The sequence below is a fragment of the Sapajus apella genome, unplaced genomic scaffold (assembly GCF_009761245.1).
Source record: "Sapajus apella isolate SASKATOON/1434 unplaced genomic scaffold, GSC_monkey_1.0 scaffold64, whole genome shotgun sequence".
In the NCBI taxonomy this organism is placed as follows: Eukaryota; Metazoa; Chordata; class Mammalia; order Primates; family Cebidae; genus Sapajus; species Sapajus apella.
Window position 1 is genome coordinate 11,969,913 of NW_022437004.1, and position 18,610 is coordinate 11,988,522.

At 36.0% G+C, this 18,610-nt stretch overlaps 1 protein-coding gene across 2 annotated transcripts in view; it reads right to left on the reverse strand.

Moving 5' to 3' along the window:
• PLPPR5 (phospholipid phosphatase related 5) overlaps positions 1-18,610 on the reverse strand; it is a 120,881-nt gene that overhangs the window by 22,149 nt on the left and 80,122 nt on the right. Inside the window, exons 4-5 of one of the 2 annotated variants that reach the window (XM_032247960.1) lie at positions 14,407-14,583; positions 7,945-8,079 (exon numbers count right to left, since the gene is read on the reverse strand). In XM_032247960.1, the coding sequence (XP_032103851.1) occupies positions 7,945-8,079; positions 14,407-14,583 (312 nt within the window). The remainder of the gene's footprint in view (positions 1-7,944; positions 8,080-14,406; positions 14,584-18,610) is intronic. The other variant, XM_032247959.1, reaches the window with a different exon arrangement.

Sequence of the window (18,610 nt, forward strand, 5' to 3'; positions counted from 1 at the left end):
TATATAATTTTATATTTATATTTGTTAGTATTATAAATATGTATATTTATATATAGTATTATATATAGTGTATATATGGTATACATAGTATATAGTATATAGTATATAGTATATAGTATATATATATAGTATAGTATATAATAGTATATACTATTTATTTGGAAGAAAAGTTCCTTGAACGTACATTTCTGAATATTGCTATTGCCTCATTTGTCATCCTCAGATACAAAGATTCATATGTTAGGTTTCTGTTAATTCTCATGTTCTTTTATTATAAAACCTGTCAGTAATATAACTGACAACTTTTTCCAGTGTGGATTTTATTCTTTATGGTTTCTAGCATAGTTTTAATCCCACCATGGCAATATTTGTTTACTTATATTACTTTCCTGGTTGTGTCAGCTATCTTTCGTCTGACATTCATTTCACATGTTTTCTTTAATTTCCTTGACTGTGGAAAGAAGATGCTATCTACAATAAATTTAATTAAATTTCTTGTAATCTGTTTTCTTTTTGTTTGTTTGTTTTTTGAGATGGAGTCTCCATCTGTTGCCCAGGCCGGAGTGCAGTGCCACACTCTCGACTTGCTGTAACCTCCACCTCCCGGGTTCAAGTGCTTCTCCTGCCTCAGCTTCCCAAGTAGCTAGGACTACAGGTGTGCACCATCATGCCTGGCTCATTTTTGTATTTACAGTAGAGGCAGAGTTTTGCCAAGTTGGCCAGGCTTGTCTCGAACTCCTGACCTCAACTGATCCACCTACCTTGGCCTCCCAAAGTGTGGGATTACAGGTGTAAGGCACCACACCCAGCCAAATTTCTTGTAATCTTTTTTAAAAAAACAAAACAAAACATGCTCTATCTATTAAAATAACTCTTTCTCTCTCCTCTATGTCATTTTAAAGGATTTGAGTTCTTGTCCTGATTATTCATGCTTGAAATAGAATGATTTAGCTCAAGTCATTTTCCTAAAATGAGTGGGAAAGGATTCATCAGCAATCTCTTAATGATAACCATGAATCGCTAGGGAATCCTCCACTTACATCGGAGCAGAAGACCTGGAGGATGTAGTTTTTTATCATCACTTTGATGATTTACCAGTCTGAGTGGATTGTGAGAAGAAGCTAAGACCATGAGCATTTTCAGGAAGGTCACTTTGTTTCTACACAGTTTCATTCATGCTTATATTTGTTGAAACCAGAAAGACTACTGATTAGTTCAGTCTACCTCTGTTCCATGAGTATGTGCAATCCTTGGAGGCAGCTTTTGTTTTTGAATGAAGGTAACTCCCCATCCAGGGTGGGGCACCCATCCAGTTCAGAAAAATTTTCATTCATCTGTCATGAATCCCTAGTGAGAAGCCTAATCAGAGGACAGCTTCTTGTCTGAGAGCTTTCTTTGGGTATTTTCTTATTTGCTAACTCTGTCTCAAAATGGTGTTGATCCAAAGTGTTGAGATGTTCTCTAAATGAAGCAGACTCCTTATTCTGTTAGAGACTGCTCCTAGCTCTCATTCTCACTCTTTGGCATTTTGGGACATTATTGAGGCTGCATAGAATTTTAGCTACTCATACAGCATTGTAATTCTTTAAGAACAAAGAAAAAATGGAATTGTCCCTTGGGGGATTTCCTAAAACTGGATTTATTTATACTGTATCTAGTCAAAATCCCAAAGCTATTTACTCTATCTAGTTTTCACTCGGCTATTAAGATATTAATTCCTACGTTATTTTTTATAATACAGGAGTGTAAAGGTAATTATATGTAAACGTCTCCATCTCAATTTCCTAGAAGGAGTCAGACATTTGTTTCTTGGACTCCTAAGGATAATTAATAGAATCTTTTTGGAGATGTCCTGAAGCCAGCAACACTGATGCTTTTGTTTGAGATACATGGGCCATTGAAGACCAGAGCCAGAAAAGCATGAATTGGAGAGAAAGAGGTGGTGTGACCCACGAGGAGATTTGACTCCCTGGGTCCTTGGTTGGATGAGGGCTTTGTGGTTCCTGTAAACGACAAGCACCTGCACACAGCTCACATGAAAGGCCCCAGGGCTAATGGTACCTAAATATGAATGGCTGCAGGTGTCACAGAAAGCTGAACCCTAGGCATGAAGGTGTGAGAGATACCACCAAGATTTCCACGCACAATTTGGCAGATAAAAATAAACCAAACACTTGCAGAAAGGTCACGTGAGTCCTAAGGAAGTACAGGGCTTAAAATGACCCTGGAACAGTTTTTCTGAGAGCCTTTTGTCAATCTGAGCATAACAGTAGTCAATCCAATGAGGAAGCATAGGAACGTCCTTAGAGAGCAGCTTAAATAATTGAATAAATTTTAAAAAGATAATTATTTTCAATTATAAAATTATTCATAATTGGTATAGTATTTCATTGAACAAAGGAGAGGAAGGAAGGAAGGATGGAAAGAAGGAAGGAAGGAATGAAGGAAGAAAGGAAGGAAGGAAGGAATGAAGGAAGGAAGGAAGGAAGGAAGGAAGGATCAATCAGGAATGTGGATAAGGTCATGGTCCATGAATCTCAGTTGCCTCCTTAAGTTTAAGCATTGCTCTGACTGGTGTCTGCTTCTCTCTCTTTCTTTTTCTTTCTCTCTCTCACCCACATGTTCCTTTCTATGCTACCAAAGATAAATAGATGGTATTTTGCATAATCGATTTTTTATATATAAGTATAAAGTTTTTTTAAAAAAAAATTTCAACATATATTGGAAAACTTTCCATGCCTTGATTTACCTCATCCATTTGGGCTGTTAAATAATAATAATGATTGTAGTTATGATTATTATGGGTTTCATTGATACCAGACACTGTTTTAACTGCTTTACCATTAACTTATTGAACTCATATAATGATCAATTTATGAAAGAGAAAATTGAATCACCAAGCATTAAATGAGTTGCCTAAGGTCAAAATTATCCAAAATTCTCAGCTAGTTTGTCTCCAGAACTCATGAGCAGAAGCACTACACTACAATTTCCTGGACCTCATTGATTTAATAATTCACCACTCACATACATTTAAGCTTTTCATGATTTGATATAACAAACAGCCATGATGAAGTTACTGGTAACCTGAATATTTAGTGGACATTGGGATACAATGGGCCGGTTTCCACAGATGACTAATTCTTTTCACAAATCAAATGTAATGAATGTTCAGATACACTTGGCTTTCAGAAAAATCAGTACTTTTCCTCATAAACTGTGGTAATTAACTATATGACAAACTCCCTATAATTAAGGGATAAATTGCTGGCATAAAAATAAAGAATGCTTGCATGCTCTAATTATACTGCAGCTTATAGTTTATCAAACATGTACTTTGAACATAAAAGGTTATGTAAGTACATAACTTCTAAAAGAAACCCTCTGCCTTCTCCATACAAAAGTGACAACCAGAAAATGACAGCTTGGCTTAATAATGCTAAAACTCTTGGCCATGCTTGTAGACCAAACTTTCACACAGGGCTCCCTTACTCTTTTCAGAGGTTAGCTTTAAGGTCTAATGTCACTCTCCAACTATCAATTATTAAGATCAAAGTACTGGGAAGAATTTTGCATTTACTTATTAACCAGTATGAACCATGATGAATGCAATAAGGTGAGTACTCACTTAGTGACATTGACAGGCTCTTGGAAACCAAGTTTAATTAGAACGAAGTATAATTAAACCGATTTGACCATAGGCTAATTGATATAAACAAGAATTAAGTTTCTACGGCCTATTTCTGGTTGCAAACTTCTAAATAAAGGCCAAAACGCTTCTAATATAAAACATTGGAATAAATGTAATTATAGATACATTTAAGAAAGATTAATAAAAACAGGCACGATAATTATCTGTCCAATTATTTTGTTTCAGGGTAGCAGGTGGCCAGAGCCTAGCCTGGCAGCTCAGGGCACAAGGAAGTAACAGGCCCTGGGCAGGACATCATCCCACGGCAGATGCACTAACATAACGCACATCACATTCACCCACACTGGGACCATTTAAACATGCCACTTCACCTAATAGGTACATCTTTGGGAGGTGGAGGAAAACAGGATAGAAAAGCCATGCAGATATGGGGAGAACATGCAAACTACACACAGACAGCAGCCCTAGCCAGGGAGTGATTTTTTTTTCTCATCAGTGTTGGAAAGAAATGATATTGAATGAAATAATGTAATTTGAAGACCTGCTGTGTATTTATCCCAAATGCTCCTCATCACACACAAAAAGAGAAAGCTCTTGCAGGCTTCCATTAAGTGACAGCCTTCCTCCCTTTCTGCCTGATGAACACCAGTACATGTCCTCTCAGCAGCACCGTTCCAAAAGCAAGCCTGAGATGTATTCTTGGCACCTGGCCTCATGATCATCCCATGCTCTGTGTGAGTGCAGGGGGAAGGACTTGCACTGTGCAGACAGCATTCTGCCTGGGAACAGGAATAAAAAGATGGGAGTGTAAAGTTGGAGCTCAGCAGGGTGTGGTGCCCAGGCACTATATGAGTAAGGGGAGAATCGAATCAGATTCAAACCATTTTTATTTCCTAGCTATCAGAGTGAAAACAAAGCGCATAAATTGGTGATGACAACAAATTAATAAAGGAAACATGCCACTTAACCTACTATGTACATGAATACATATACTAATGAATACTCATCTCTAGGGATTTATAGATTAATAGAATATTTTCGCTTTTACCATCTAATATTTCAAAACTCACTCTAAATAAAAATAAACTAGCATAACATCAACAAAAAGAATCTTTTAAATAATTTAATAGATACAATGGTGTAATGATATATATGAATATTTGGCAATGCTAGAAAGCTACCAAAGAACAGCCATACTAATAAATGTTAAAAAGTAGAAGGCTGTGATTATTACTGAAGTTAATTTCAGAGGTATTCAAAATGAAAAGGTTATAATAGTTACCCTGACCATATTATTCAAAATATGTATAAGATCTCTTCCTATAATTCACAACCTTTTTTTTTTTTTTAGATGTTAAAGATGGGCCCAGGCTGGAGTACAGTGATGTGATCATAGCTTACTGCAGCCTTGAACTCCTGGGTTCAGGCAATCCTCCTGTCTCAGCCTCCTGAGTCTCTAGGCTACAGGCACATGCCACCACACTTGGCTTATTTATTTAATTTTATTTTTTGTAGAAATGAAGTCTCACTATTGTTACAGCCCAAGCTGGTCTCAAATTCCTGACCTCAAGTGATCCTTCCACCTTAGCCTCCCAAAGCGCTGGGATTACAGGCATGAGCCACTGTGCCCCAGCTAAGTTCCACTGTTTTTAATCTTTATTTAATAAAGTAAACAAGATCTACTTTTGTACAGATATTCCATTTTTAAACATATTTTCTTATAAAGATATGTGTCTCAAAATATTACATTGTATACTTTTCCTCAGCTGATTATCAATGATCTGGACTTTGCAAATTAACCATTTGGAAGTCCAGTTTTCTTAACCATAAAATGGGAATACGCATTATAATAGGATATCAGCTAAGTCACTATAGAAAAAAAGTTAAAACAATCCAGTGGCTTAGAGGAGAAAGTAGTTCACTTCTTTCTCAGGACCATCTAGGCTGGGAATATGAACTCCGCTCCATAAGCTCATCCAGGAACCCAGGCTGGCCGGATAGATTGGTCACAATCACACAGTGATTTCCAAGGTTGCTCCAGTCATTACCTTTCCAGTTGGTAAGAAGGGGTAGAGAATGGTATTTGTCCTTCTGCTCACATTCCATTTGTCTAAACTTGGTCTCATGGTTACACCTAACTGCAAGGGAAGCTGGGAAATATAGATTGTAGCTGGGCAGTCATGAATGTAGCTAAAATTAGGGAATTCAATTACTAAAAGGAAGAAGGGGAGAAGGAATACTGAGTATTAGCAGTTCTTACCATTATAATGAGGACCATGTTTAAAAATTGTTGTGAGGGCTGAGACTGTATTTGTAGAGCATATATAAATCATTAGCACAGGACTTGCTACATACTGACAATCATCATTAAATGGAAGTTATTATTAGTGTTAGTATGTTACCATTATTAAGTACTTCTATTCTTACCTAAATGCTTGAATTCTCTCTAAAGTATCATGGACAAGCTATTTTTTAGCTATCCTGGAGTTCCTATAGTAAAAGGAAATTTTGTCTCTTTTAAGGCAACCATTTTGTTTTCAGAGATTTTCCTTCTTTCTAGCCATTATTTGTCTTCTTACACTCACTCTCCTTTGTTTTATCCTAATTGTGATCTCAGACACCCTCCAGAAAAATTCTCATTTCTCTGTCATACAAAAGTCCTTCAGATTCTTATGGGAAGCTATTGCTTCTTTCATGAGTTTTCTTCAAGCACTTTTTTGTTCCTCCAACAGTCCCTCATAATTCATGATGTTGAGTAAATCCACCATCCAAAGACATTCATTCACTTATTTAACAAATATTTATTGAGTGCCAACTATTTTATTGACGCCCACTTTAAAACTGTTGTCAAGATCAGTACACAGTATTCAAAGTTGGTCTGGCCAGAGCCTAGCAGGGCACACCATCAATCCCCTCATTCAGGGTATCATTTTCCCCAAGTGGGCCTTAAGATCATTTAACTCTTTTGGCAGCCTTATCATGCTATTGACATATGTTGACTTGGTGCCTATTACACCCCATGCCTTTTTCATTTGTGCAGTTAACCAAGGTGTACCTTCTCTACACGTGAAGATTTAAAAAAATCCGAATACAAACTGTTTCCTTTATTTCTAGTTAATGATGAATTGTATTGTATTGCAGTCTCTGAAGAATTTTTATTCTTTCATTGAATATGTTAATTATTTCACACAGATTCACACAATCTGAACACCTGATAAGCATGTGCTGACTCTTCAGCTAAGTTATTGATCAAAATGTGGAAGTCAAAGGACAGAAGAGAAGCCACTAGTAACCCTCAGAGCAATCACTTAACTAGTAACGAATGCACATAACTGCACCAGCATTTAGGAAGTATTATCCTATGTAGTTCACAAGAGTCTCAAGAAAATACCTGGTTTCTGTGCTCACTACCATGCCCAATGAGGCCTTGGCTTACCAGTCCAAGTGCTACCTTCTGGCTTCATTCAGCCCAACGGAGCGGAATCTCCCTGATGAGGAGAGCACGACTGGTGTTTTCCTGATGTCAGAACTGTGTGCACTGAGATTCAACAAATTTTTATTGAACTGTAATTGTGTGCCAGGCATTGTACTGAGAACTTTCTTACACAAATGGAGCATGGAAGACATGGAATATATTTTGTAAAAAAATGCATATATCCTCAAGTAAACCTGTCTTATTTGTCCTATGTGTGAGACCAGTACACAGTGTTACTTATTTAGAAACTATGGCAAAGTGCTAAATGGTTTTCACATACAGGTACTCCTCAGCTTTTAGCATGAGGAATACAAACAGATACTTTATTTTATTTTGTGAGATAGAGTCTCACTCTGTTGCCTAAGTTGGAGTACAGTGGCATGATCTTGGCTCACTGCAACGTGTGCCTCCCAGGTTCAAGCGATTCTCGTGCCTCAGCCTCCTAAGTAGCTGGGACTACAGGAGCATGCCACCATGCCCACCTCTTTTTTCTATTTTTTGGATAGAGATGGGGTTTTTCCATGTTGGCTAGGCTGGTCTCAAACTCCTGGTTTCAAGTGATCTTCCCGCCTGGCCTCCCAAAGAGCTCAGGTTGACTGTAGGCCAGGTGTGAGCCACCGGTGACCGCCCTACAAACAGAATTTTAAAATGTGATATATATTTTTCTATTATCTCTCAGTGGCTAAATTATTGCTAAATATCACACTACACCCTGAGGCTAAGTAAGTCAACATAAACTGTGTGGACATGTTCCAGATATACATACAGGAATATAATTCATTTGCTCTAGACATTTAGAATTTAAATTGTGAGTCACCTGTACAGATGTTACCTTTTCCAAAGGGCTTTCTACTCGAGGAATGCTGATCATTGGCATCTGTGCCAGATTATCCATGTGTATATGTTCATTTTCTGCTTGTCTTCCTTTGAAATTATTTACCACGCACACGACCTAAAATTTCAGAAAACAATTACAGTTAAAGCAAAACTGTGCTCACAGTGGCTTTCACCCTTGAGGGGCTTAATAAATCTAAACATTTAAGAAAGTATTAAAATTTCTTAAATGTTAAATGTTACATGTATATGAATTTATATCCAGATTTACTGTATACATTTATTGTAAAATTTATTGTATAAATTTTAAAGCCACTCCAATGTAGATATGTTCAAGAAAACTCACCAGTTAATATGTAGCTCACTTAATTATGACAATTTTATTATTCTAAAATTTTCATTAGATTATAGTCAATGCTCAAATCAATCATAACACCATAACCTTATAAAAATTCATAGCAAGCTAACCTTTTCCTAATATGGCTAACCTACAGCTTAATTTAAATGCTAATTATTTTTCTTTGCTTCAGTATCATCATATTCATAATAAACTTTCTACAATTGGCACTCTTTAATTTAGTAGCATCCCTAATTAACCTAGTTTACCGTCTATTATTGTGTCTCATATATACCTGGTATTCCAACAATAGCTTACTGAGGCTACCACTGAAATAGAAAACCCTTTACATAAAGGAAATTGACCCTTGTTTCAATTGATTTTATCTCACAGGTGACAGAATTTGAACTAAACCAGAGGTTCTCATACTTAATGTGCATAAAAATACATTTCTGGCATTGTTAAAAATGCACATCCCTAAGCCCTCCCCTAAAGCTCCTGATTTAGTAAATGAAGAATGGGGCCTGGGAGTTGGTACTTGAAAAATGCATTCAAGAAGCTTCTAATGTAGGCGAATCATATTTAAGAAATAATGAAATCATATTTAAGAAATAATGAAATCATATTTAAGAAATAAACATACCAGGAAAATTATTTGCTATTGTTTGGTTATACAATAAAAAAGGTATTATTGGGAAAGTTATTCTTGAATTTTCTTTACTGCATTTCATATTCTATTACAAATCAAAATACAGGTCTTACTTGCAGCTATAACCTAACATTCATTTTGTAACGTAGGTACTTAATATATAATCATACATTTACATTTCATATTTTCACAAATGCTACATTGAAAAGCCTTTTCTTTAGTAGAGTTGGTTGCTGAATATTTTCAAAGGCCAATTAGATCTTGGTTGCTTTTCATTTTTTAACTATAATTTACAAATCTACAAAATAATAACAAGTACTGAGACTATGTCAGAAAAAAACTTCTTTGCAAATTGTTACATACTTATCCTTCCACTTCCCAGAAGAATTACAGATTAGAAAATTAGATCAAAGCCTGATAATTTGATACCTCACCTTTGCAGTTGCCACCACGATCATTAAAGTAAGGGACAGTAAAGGCTTGGAGATGGGTACTTGATAAGATTGCTATCTCATGATGTTGCATAAGCCCACAAAAGTCTAATAGATACTAGATTGCCCTAGAGATAAGGTAAGCAAATTTTATCTGTAAAAAGAAGATAGTAAATATTTTTGGCTTTACAGCCTTACAACCTTTGCAGCGACTATTCAACTCTGCCTTTTTGGTGCAAAAGCAGCCATTGACAGTTTATAAACAAATGGGAGTGTCAATATTCCAATACAACTTCCTTTACAAAGATAGGCAGCAGATCAAATTTGGTCTGTGGGCCACAGTTGGCTGACTGACCACTGCTCTAGAGTACAAAGGAAATAATGAAGAATTTTAGCCAATAATAACAACAATGAAACAAATAAGCAGTTTCACACTCATTTCATGAAATCTGCACACACATACAGATGTTCCTTTTCAGGAGTATTATAAATTATTGGAAAATTGGGAAGATGAATAACATTGCTAATAATTATTTTGAAGTAAACTTGTTAAAGTAACTGTACATAAATATATGGAACTCATGAGATAAAGGAAAGTTCATCTAGTGTTCATATGGGCTTCTGGAATTATAATTATTTCATATTATTTAGGTTTTGGAAACTCTTTGAAGGATGTATTGATTATCTCTTTGCCTTAATAAAGGATCAGGGCAATGCCACTGAAGCAGCTGAGAATTTGTATATGAAATAGTTAAGTGACTAACGCATAGCAGACACTTATTAAATTGTATCTACTAGCATAATGATTATTCTTATTATTTTAATTTTTAGGAAGGAAATGACCTAATTTTCTCCAGAGTTATATTCCAATATTTAATAAGACTCATCTGCTACCATTTACAAGTAGGGAACAGATGTCCTGTTTGTAAAAATGCTGATAAGAAAAAGCAAGGGACCTGGTTTTTGATCCTGAGCATGCCTGAGTTTGTTATGTTATTGGACAGTTCTCAGGGTGTCACTTTTCTCAATTAAAAAGTGAAGAGGTTGCAATCGATCACTAAGTTAACTTCATTTCTTTGGCTGGCAAAGGTATGACAATTCAACAACTACTCAAAACTAAACTCAAGATCTGCCCCTCTCCAGCATTCACTCCAAACTTAATCTTTTCTCTGGATACTTTCAAAGAAAGGCAACGTGCCACCCCATCCCCAACACCTACCTCCACCCCAATGCAGCTGCACAATGCTGAAAACTTAAATTAATCTTTTACGTCTCTTATACTTGACCAGTTACTGAATCTGCTCAGTATTACTTTCTAAATATATCGATTTCTTGTATTTGCTTCATTCTATCTCCTCTACCAACTCCAAAAACTAAGCAATCACCACTTGTTGCCTGGATTCCTACACAGCTTTCTAAACTGTTTCTCTAAATCTAATCTTGCCCCCTCTTTTTCCACAATAATATGAGAATGATCTTTCCAAATGCAAACTGGATTATGTTACCCCTTAAAGCCATTCATGGCTTGGCTTTCCATTTTTCTTAAACTGTTAACCCTGGCCCAGGCCCACTGTTGCAGCTTTCCTCTGTTTTCAAAGTACTTTCTGTTCCCTTTCACTTACTGCTGTTTGGATACACCTCATGTCCACTGTCTTTGGATGCCATATCTAACTCAGCCATGATGTCTTATCTCAGCATCATTTCCTCGTGGGTGCATTCCTTGAACTCCTACCTGGGATGGTTTATTTTGTTTTTGTTTATTTGCTTTTTGCTTACATGGAGCTGTGATTCTTTTTATCAGAGCCGTTAGTAAGAAATTAAATATCACTTAAAATAATACTTTGATTGATGTGTCTCTTCCAAGTTCCACACATGCAGAGCTGCCCCTTTTTGCTCACCACTGTGTTCCCACTGTCACAGTGAATGAACAGATTAATGAATGAACATGCATCCAGAACAAAAATTCTCAAGTTTTCTGATGTGATTGTATAATTTAATATTACTTTGCTTTCATACATTCTATTTTTACATTAGTGACTTCCATTTGTATAACTGTCATAATTCTATTTTCTCCTACAAAGATGATATTTTCTTTTTCCTTAGTGATGAAAACTTAATCTGATCCATTCTTATTCATTTTCACTATTTGTGGCAAATGAAACATAATTATTGCATGGGGTTAAGTGCATGGGCCTTGGGGTCAAACTGGTCTGGATATTAATCCCGGATCTCTCAGCTACTACCTTTGTGAACATGGGCAAGCTACTCCATACAATCAGGCCTCAATTTTTTTAAACCTGCAAAATGAGGACAATAAAAACTACATTTTACTGATCTGTTCTGAGGGTTAATTGCATTAATGTGGTAAAGAGCACCATAACTATTATTGTGATATATGATAACATAACAAGCTATTGTTGTGGCTCAATAGCCATTCTGCCTGATGCTGTCATATATATAATAATCAATCTACAACTATTCTTCAACGTGTTTGTTCTGTATTTTGCTAAGTATAGGGATTCTGCTCTCTAACTTGAAACGAAATTCACATGAGATAAGAGTGATACAATTAACACAGTACATAATTCCTTATTAAATTATAAGAAGACAGACTGAGAGAGTGGTAGAAATTCAGGAAAAATGGAAAAAGCAGCTAATCAGGGAAGGTTCCTGGGGAAATTAGATCTTGTCTGAGCCAAATCTCACGTGTGTAAAGGGTTTGAATATAGTCATTAAATGTGAAGACTGTGGTATTTAGCGTCTTGTTTGCAATAGGCTGCCCTTCTTACATGTGGGATTTCACATGATCCTTAAAAGAACCCTGGGAAGTAAATAAAAAATTCTTTATTCATTCTTTCATGTATTAATTCATTCATTATGTATTTACTCAGTAATTCCTCTGTACTAGACCTCGTTCTAGTTATTGGGGATATGCAGTGAACAAACCGAACAAAAGACTTCATAAGGAGGTTACACTCTACTGGGATTGATAGCAAAGCCAAACCAAACATGTTACATGTGGTATACTGCACAGCAATTTCTTACACATTAATTAATAGTACATATTAAAAGTTGAAACATCCTATGTAGAAAATAAAGTAGGGAATGAGGAAAGGAATCCTCAAGGAGGGGTAGTCATTTTAAACATGTTTCAGGAAAGGCCTCACTATTTTAGTAAGAAACAATCATATCTAGATTTCAAAGAGTATGGTCAGAGAGCAAAGATACAAAACATGGAAGAAATATTTTCATAGTGGAAATGAACCTGGCCTAAATGAATCACTGGTGTCTGGAATGAACCAGGAGAATAAGCTGGTGTGTGGAATGAACCAGGAGATTCTACTCTTGGAGACCTGGAGTAGATTAGCATTAATTTTATTTTGGAATCACTTTAGAATTCTGCACACAATGCAAGATAATTAGAAACACCCCAGGATATTACAACATATTACCGGCCAGAGCTGGAGTTACTGCTCAAAATAAATGTGTTGTGTTTCCCAAATGAAAAAACTGGGAATCATCATAGAAGGCTCCCTGTGCCTCGTCCACATCCCCTTCCATGTTCCACCAGGGTCCAAACCATTCCACCTCCTAAAAATCCTGGAGGACATGATGGATATCCTCCATCTTTGTGCCACTGAGGACCAATTTATACCATCCTGCTTCCCTGGCCCTTCATAACCCATTTCTTCTATCCTCAACTTTGTCATAGCATCCTGCAAATATATTTTCAAAACACAAATCTTATCATAGGGTAAAAGGGACCGAGAAGAAGCAAACTATAATTTGTGGAACTTTTTCCAGTCATTCATGTAGCCATTCACTGAACATGCACTATTTTGTTTAACCTTTATAGACCCTTATTATCATCTTTTAGGGAGGTGTTATTTAACCACATTTAAATATACCTATAGGCATTCGCACTCATGGTTGCAAATAAATGCATAAATACATTTTTAGTTATTATATAGGCATTATTTTCATATAATCTTTTCATGAAGTCATTTTCCTGGGAGTATGGGAATGTTTAAAGCGCTATCATGAAATGTTCTCAACATGTTCAATAGGAGGGTCTTGACCTCAAGGGGGATCCAGGGTTCAGCTCAACATTCACCAGAGAGGGAAGTAACTTGGAAGGCACCAGCATTCTGGTGTTGGCCTTGTAAGGTAAGGTGTTCATTGGAAGTATAGGGAGGGTGGCAATAGCCACAGATAAACAAGAAGGTTGATGAGATGACAGTGAAGACATTATGGACCCACGGAGGAAAGTGGCAATAGCTAAAGATAAACAAGAAGGCTGATGAGATGCCAGTGAAGATGTTATGGACCCACAGAGCCGAAACACAGTTGCATCTGGCACTAATGCTTTGATATTTTGGCTACTTCTATGGTCTTTGCTTTGCCAATAACATTTTTTTAAGGATTTATGTAAAGTTTGTTGTTGGTGTTGCTTTTTGAATGTTATTCCGTTTCAGCTGTAGTGTGTGAATGCAAAAAAAAAAAAAAAAAAAAAAAAAGGTTTTGGTCCAAGCCAGGGTCCCCAGTTTTCATGAGGCTGCAGGATATCTCCAAGAAAGAGAGAAGGTTGAGTCTAAGTCTCCCAGGGACCTTGGGAATTACAGAGAGTGATATCTATATCTATATCTATCTATCTATCTATGTATCTATCTATCTATCTATCTATCTATATGTTTCTTATAAACCCTTAAAAAATATTATAGGCAGTTTTTACCCAGTCTTAAAAACTATTTGGGAAGGACAGTATGTTTTTAGGCCAGCTCTATTTTTTATGAAAATATCTTGTTCAACTTTAAGTGTAAGATTTGCATTTTTTTCAACTCCAAACCTGACTTGAGGCAGAACAAATGCGAGAGGAGGAAGACATAAATGACTTAAATGAATGACTTGTTTGATATACTACATTTAGACAAACCCAGTGGTTCACACATGTATTTTCTTATAAATTTTCTTTAAATTAACACAAGTGAATTTAAAAACCCAATGATATATAAATACATTTGTACTTACCAGAAATACTGCTATAGATATTCCAACCAGAAAGCCTGCTATAACATCTGACCAATGATTTCGATATTCTGCTACTCTGTTGAGTCCAGTAAGAAATGCCAAACACATTAAGCCCAAGCATAGAACTGGCTTAGCAAGTCTGGTTCCCTTGGCTTTGATTGTGTTGGTAATGTACATCTGAAACATTAAATAAAAGACATGACTTTTCATGAAGGTATTTCCTTTACTAGCATAGCATATTATGTGTATGTACAAACACACATACACACACACACACACAAACACACACACCTGTATGGTTCAAATCATTAACTGTAGTTTATGAAGTTTTTAAAATAAGTTTCTTAAAAGCAGAATTCAAGAGTAGCAATTATTTCGTTTTACTTACCTTCTATGGCAATCTCTTACTAATGGCCAATTCTTAACATAACATTATTAATCATCTAGAAACATCAAGCACAGATATTCCAATTGTCTTTTTTTCTTTTTTTCTTACTGTATCTATTCTTGTTTTATCTGAATTTTCATTTTAGGTCAACCTCAACAATATTGTCAGAAAGGGGAAAACTGATGAAGTGTGCAAGTGTTTTTAATGTTTCCACTTGTATATACCATAATGAAAGGATGCATATTTGATAAAAACCAGAATTGTGAAGATAGCTAGGAAAAATAAAGTGGAATAGATTTCTACCAAACAGATGTTACTCTGAAGAAAGAATTTAAGGTTCAATGCACTGCCAAGGCTTCCTTTCATGTTGTTAAATGAAATTGTGAAATTATTTTGTTTAACTACATTTTATGAGCCAGAATTAGGACAATAAAACACTTAAGTACAATAAGAGAAATGCATCAACTAAAAACAAACCAAAAAAATGAATAGATATCTATAATTCTGGCATCTTGACATATGCTAATGAACATATAGTATCAACTGATTGCAGCAAATGAAATGTTGTGAGCCACCATGCTCAAGAGTAATTTGGTCCTTCTCCCATCTAATTTATTCTACAGCTCAACTGCTCACAATTTCATGTACTACTTTATAAGCAAATCTGTTGACTGTAAGTGGAATGTTTCAATTATTGTTTCAAGTCATTAGTAGAGCAACTGTAAAAGAGATGACAGATAATATAATCAGATTTTATGGTACAAATGTCAGTAAATATCTGGTACTGATAATATACTCAGAAATATACTTAGAAATGCATATAAACCCTTAACTATTGTCCCTGGTTAAATAAACAATATATCTGCCTAAGAGAGTAGAGCAAAATCAGCATTTAACTTTTTAGTTCACACCAGCCATTTTAGAACACTATGACATCCAGTAATTATCTTCCGTATTTTTTTTCTCAGCAAAGTTTGCAGCCCTGTGCTGCCAGAAAGGGCTGTATAAATATGTAAGCAGTCCAAGTGACACAAGGCATCTCTCTAGCCAAGTTCTAGCCTTTAACAATCCATCCCAGGTCTCAATACTCGAGGCAGGGGGAACTGAACTGTCTCCATCTTGGCCTGTGACCTTCGGAGCTAGATCTGTGTGTCTTAAGCCTGTGCTAGTAAAAGCTTGATAATTTCAGTTTTGGAGGATAAGTATACATGGGAAGGGAACAGGAAGAGATAAGAAAGAGAAAACGATGCTTTTGCCATCCTGAGAGAATGTGTTAAATTAGAGCTCAGCCCACATGAATAACAATGCCAGGCTATCACACCACTTCACATTTCTAGTGATTTCGCTCATTGAGTAATTCCTTGCGTGACTAGTGCATAAAAATAGAGAGAGAAATTCAGGCTTCTTGTGAGGTTTTCTTTAACACAGCTATAAGGCTGGTTAATTATTTCTTACTTTTGCATTTCTTTACATCTGTTAATACTCAAGATATTCTGTCTTCATTAAGACAAAATAAATGTGGAATGATAAATGAATAATATTAATACTCCTAATATCAATTATAGCTACCACTTAATGAGTGATTGCTCTTCAAGGCAATGTTCTATGCATTTTATTAAAAATTACTTATCTCATTAAATCTTCAAAACAATCCTCTAGGTATCATTATTACCTCCATTATATAGGTTAAAAACTGAATCGAGATAAAGCTTATTATGAAGACTACACAACTTGATGATTGCAGTGGCACTGCTGAGAAAAGACAGATGTAAATGGGAAGTAGAGGGAAGGCACCTAGGTATCTGTTAATCTTCCTTTCTTCTTCATTGACTTCTTGCCTGGAGGAAATGGCCAATGAGCATAAGTTGAGTATCAGTGAATGCAAGAGAGTCAGAAACTAAAGACAGGAGAGGAGGCTACGGCAGAATCATAGGCTACATCTACGCTCTGCTATTAGGTAGAAGTAGAAAATAGTGTAAATGTGGTCCTGGTGCAAAACACCCTACAGAATCTATATGGTTTCAGAAAACACTTGCCTTTCCCTCACCCCAAAAGCCATCTCAGATGCAGTCCAGTCCTTACTTGTCCAAGCTGTACGGGCCCATAGTAAACTGTGGGCTTGGCTTACATCTCTGTGAAGTTTCTCTTGAATATTTAGTTGATCATTGAATTGCCCTAATGACTCAAGCAAGGTTTATAAGGAGCCCATAGACAGTCAAGCCACAATGCAAACTCATGAAAAAGCTTCTATTTTAGGACTAGCCTGGGATTTGGCTTTTCCCCCCATCACAGTGGAGAGTGGACAGTGGCTGAATTTCAAGGGTTATGTGAATTTCAAGGGTTATAGATTGAACTTTAAAGTAGATCATAGCAGTGCTTTATAATGTACAAACTTTTCTGCAGCATAATCAGTTGGCATGGATGTTACAAAAGAAAAATTAAGAGAGCTTTCACTTGTACTCAGCAACTCTTTAGTACTTTATGAACATAAGTGCCTTTTTAACCAGTCTAATTGTGTTATCCTTACAGAAAGTCTATTATCTTTAATTTACAGAAGAGGAAATTATGGCATAATAATCTATTAAGCATGTTGGATACAGAACAGGAATGGATTATTTATGCTCTCTTGGTTTTTAATTCACTTATGAAACCATCTAGGTTATCCAGATGTCAAAATGTAGCTAAAATAAAATACAAAGAGCAGGTATGTGATCTGAGCAGGACGGTATTCACTCAGTCCTCTAGGGTCAGTAGATGCTCACCACCCTACAGGCCAACCCATTTAATCATTATTAGTAGAGCTTATTCATCCATCCCACAAATATCCATTAGCACTAAGATGCAGAAAACCAAAGTTGATCATTTGCTCCCTGTTAAGAGCCTGGTGTATATTCTTTTATACTTTTTATATAAATATATACAATAATTAACACATATATAAAAAGGTTTTGCCTACTTGTTTGCTTTTACTAAAATATAATGTCCTATTAGTCTGTAATATGCATGGACTCAATTGTTATACATCCATTTTTTGTGTAAATTGATAAACATTGAATTATTATTAATAATAAAACAATACTATTATAAAAATAAAGAAAATAAAAACACAAACATTTATTAAGCACCTACTATGCACCAGAGGCTGTGCTAGGTTTCTTCAAACAGAAGACATCTGTAGTTAGATCCTGCAGAATGAGCATGAGAGTTCCAGGCGAAAGGGAAGTGGTAGGGGGAGAGGTGTCCCATACAACATACATAATCATCCTCTGTGTTCTCAAAGCACCTTGTTCCTCATCTGAGAACACTTGCCACAATGTATGGTTGTAATTTATTTTCATTGTTTCCTTCACTAGAGGAGGACATAGAAGTCAAGTCTAGGCTATTCATTGCGGCCTAGATTTTGGAGAACGTTTTTCCATCTCTTGTTTTCATACTTCTTTCACTCTTTTCTTATGCTATTTAGCTCTAAAGACATCCATTAATTGTTTATTTGCAGTTGATTATATGTATTCTTTTATTATTTGCCTCTTCTTTCTACAGATGAAACAGCTTCAATTCCCCTCAGCATGGCCAGCTCCCTCAGCACCCTGGACACTATAGTGCTTTTGACATCTGTTAGTCCTTCTCTCAAAGAACACAGCCCCAAATTAAGAAAACTGCTGCCTAGAGTGCCATCTGACCAGCCCAGAGTGCAGCTGAGAATTCTATATTGCACCCTATAGTCTTACTTATTCATTGATCCGTTTATCATAGTCAGGTTAGGATCGGATTATCTTTAAACTGATTTCTACAATTTGATGACTTTGATTGTTACAA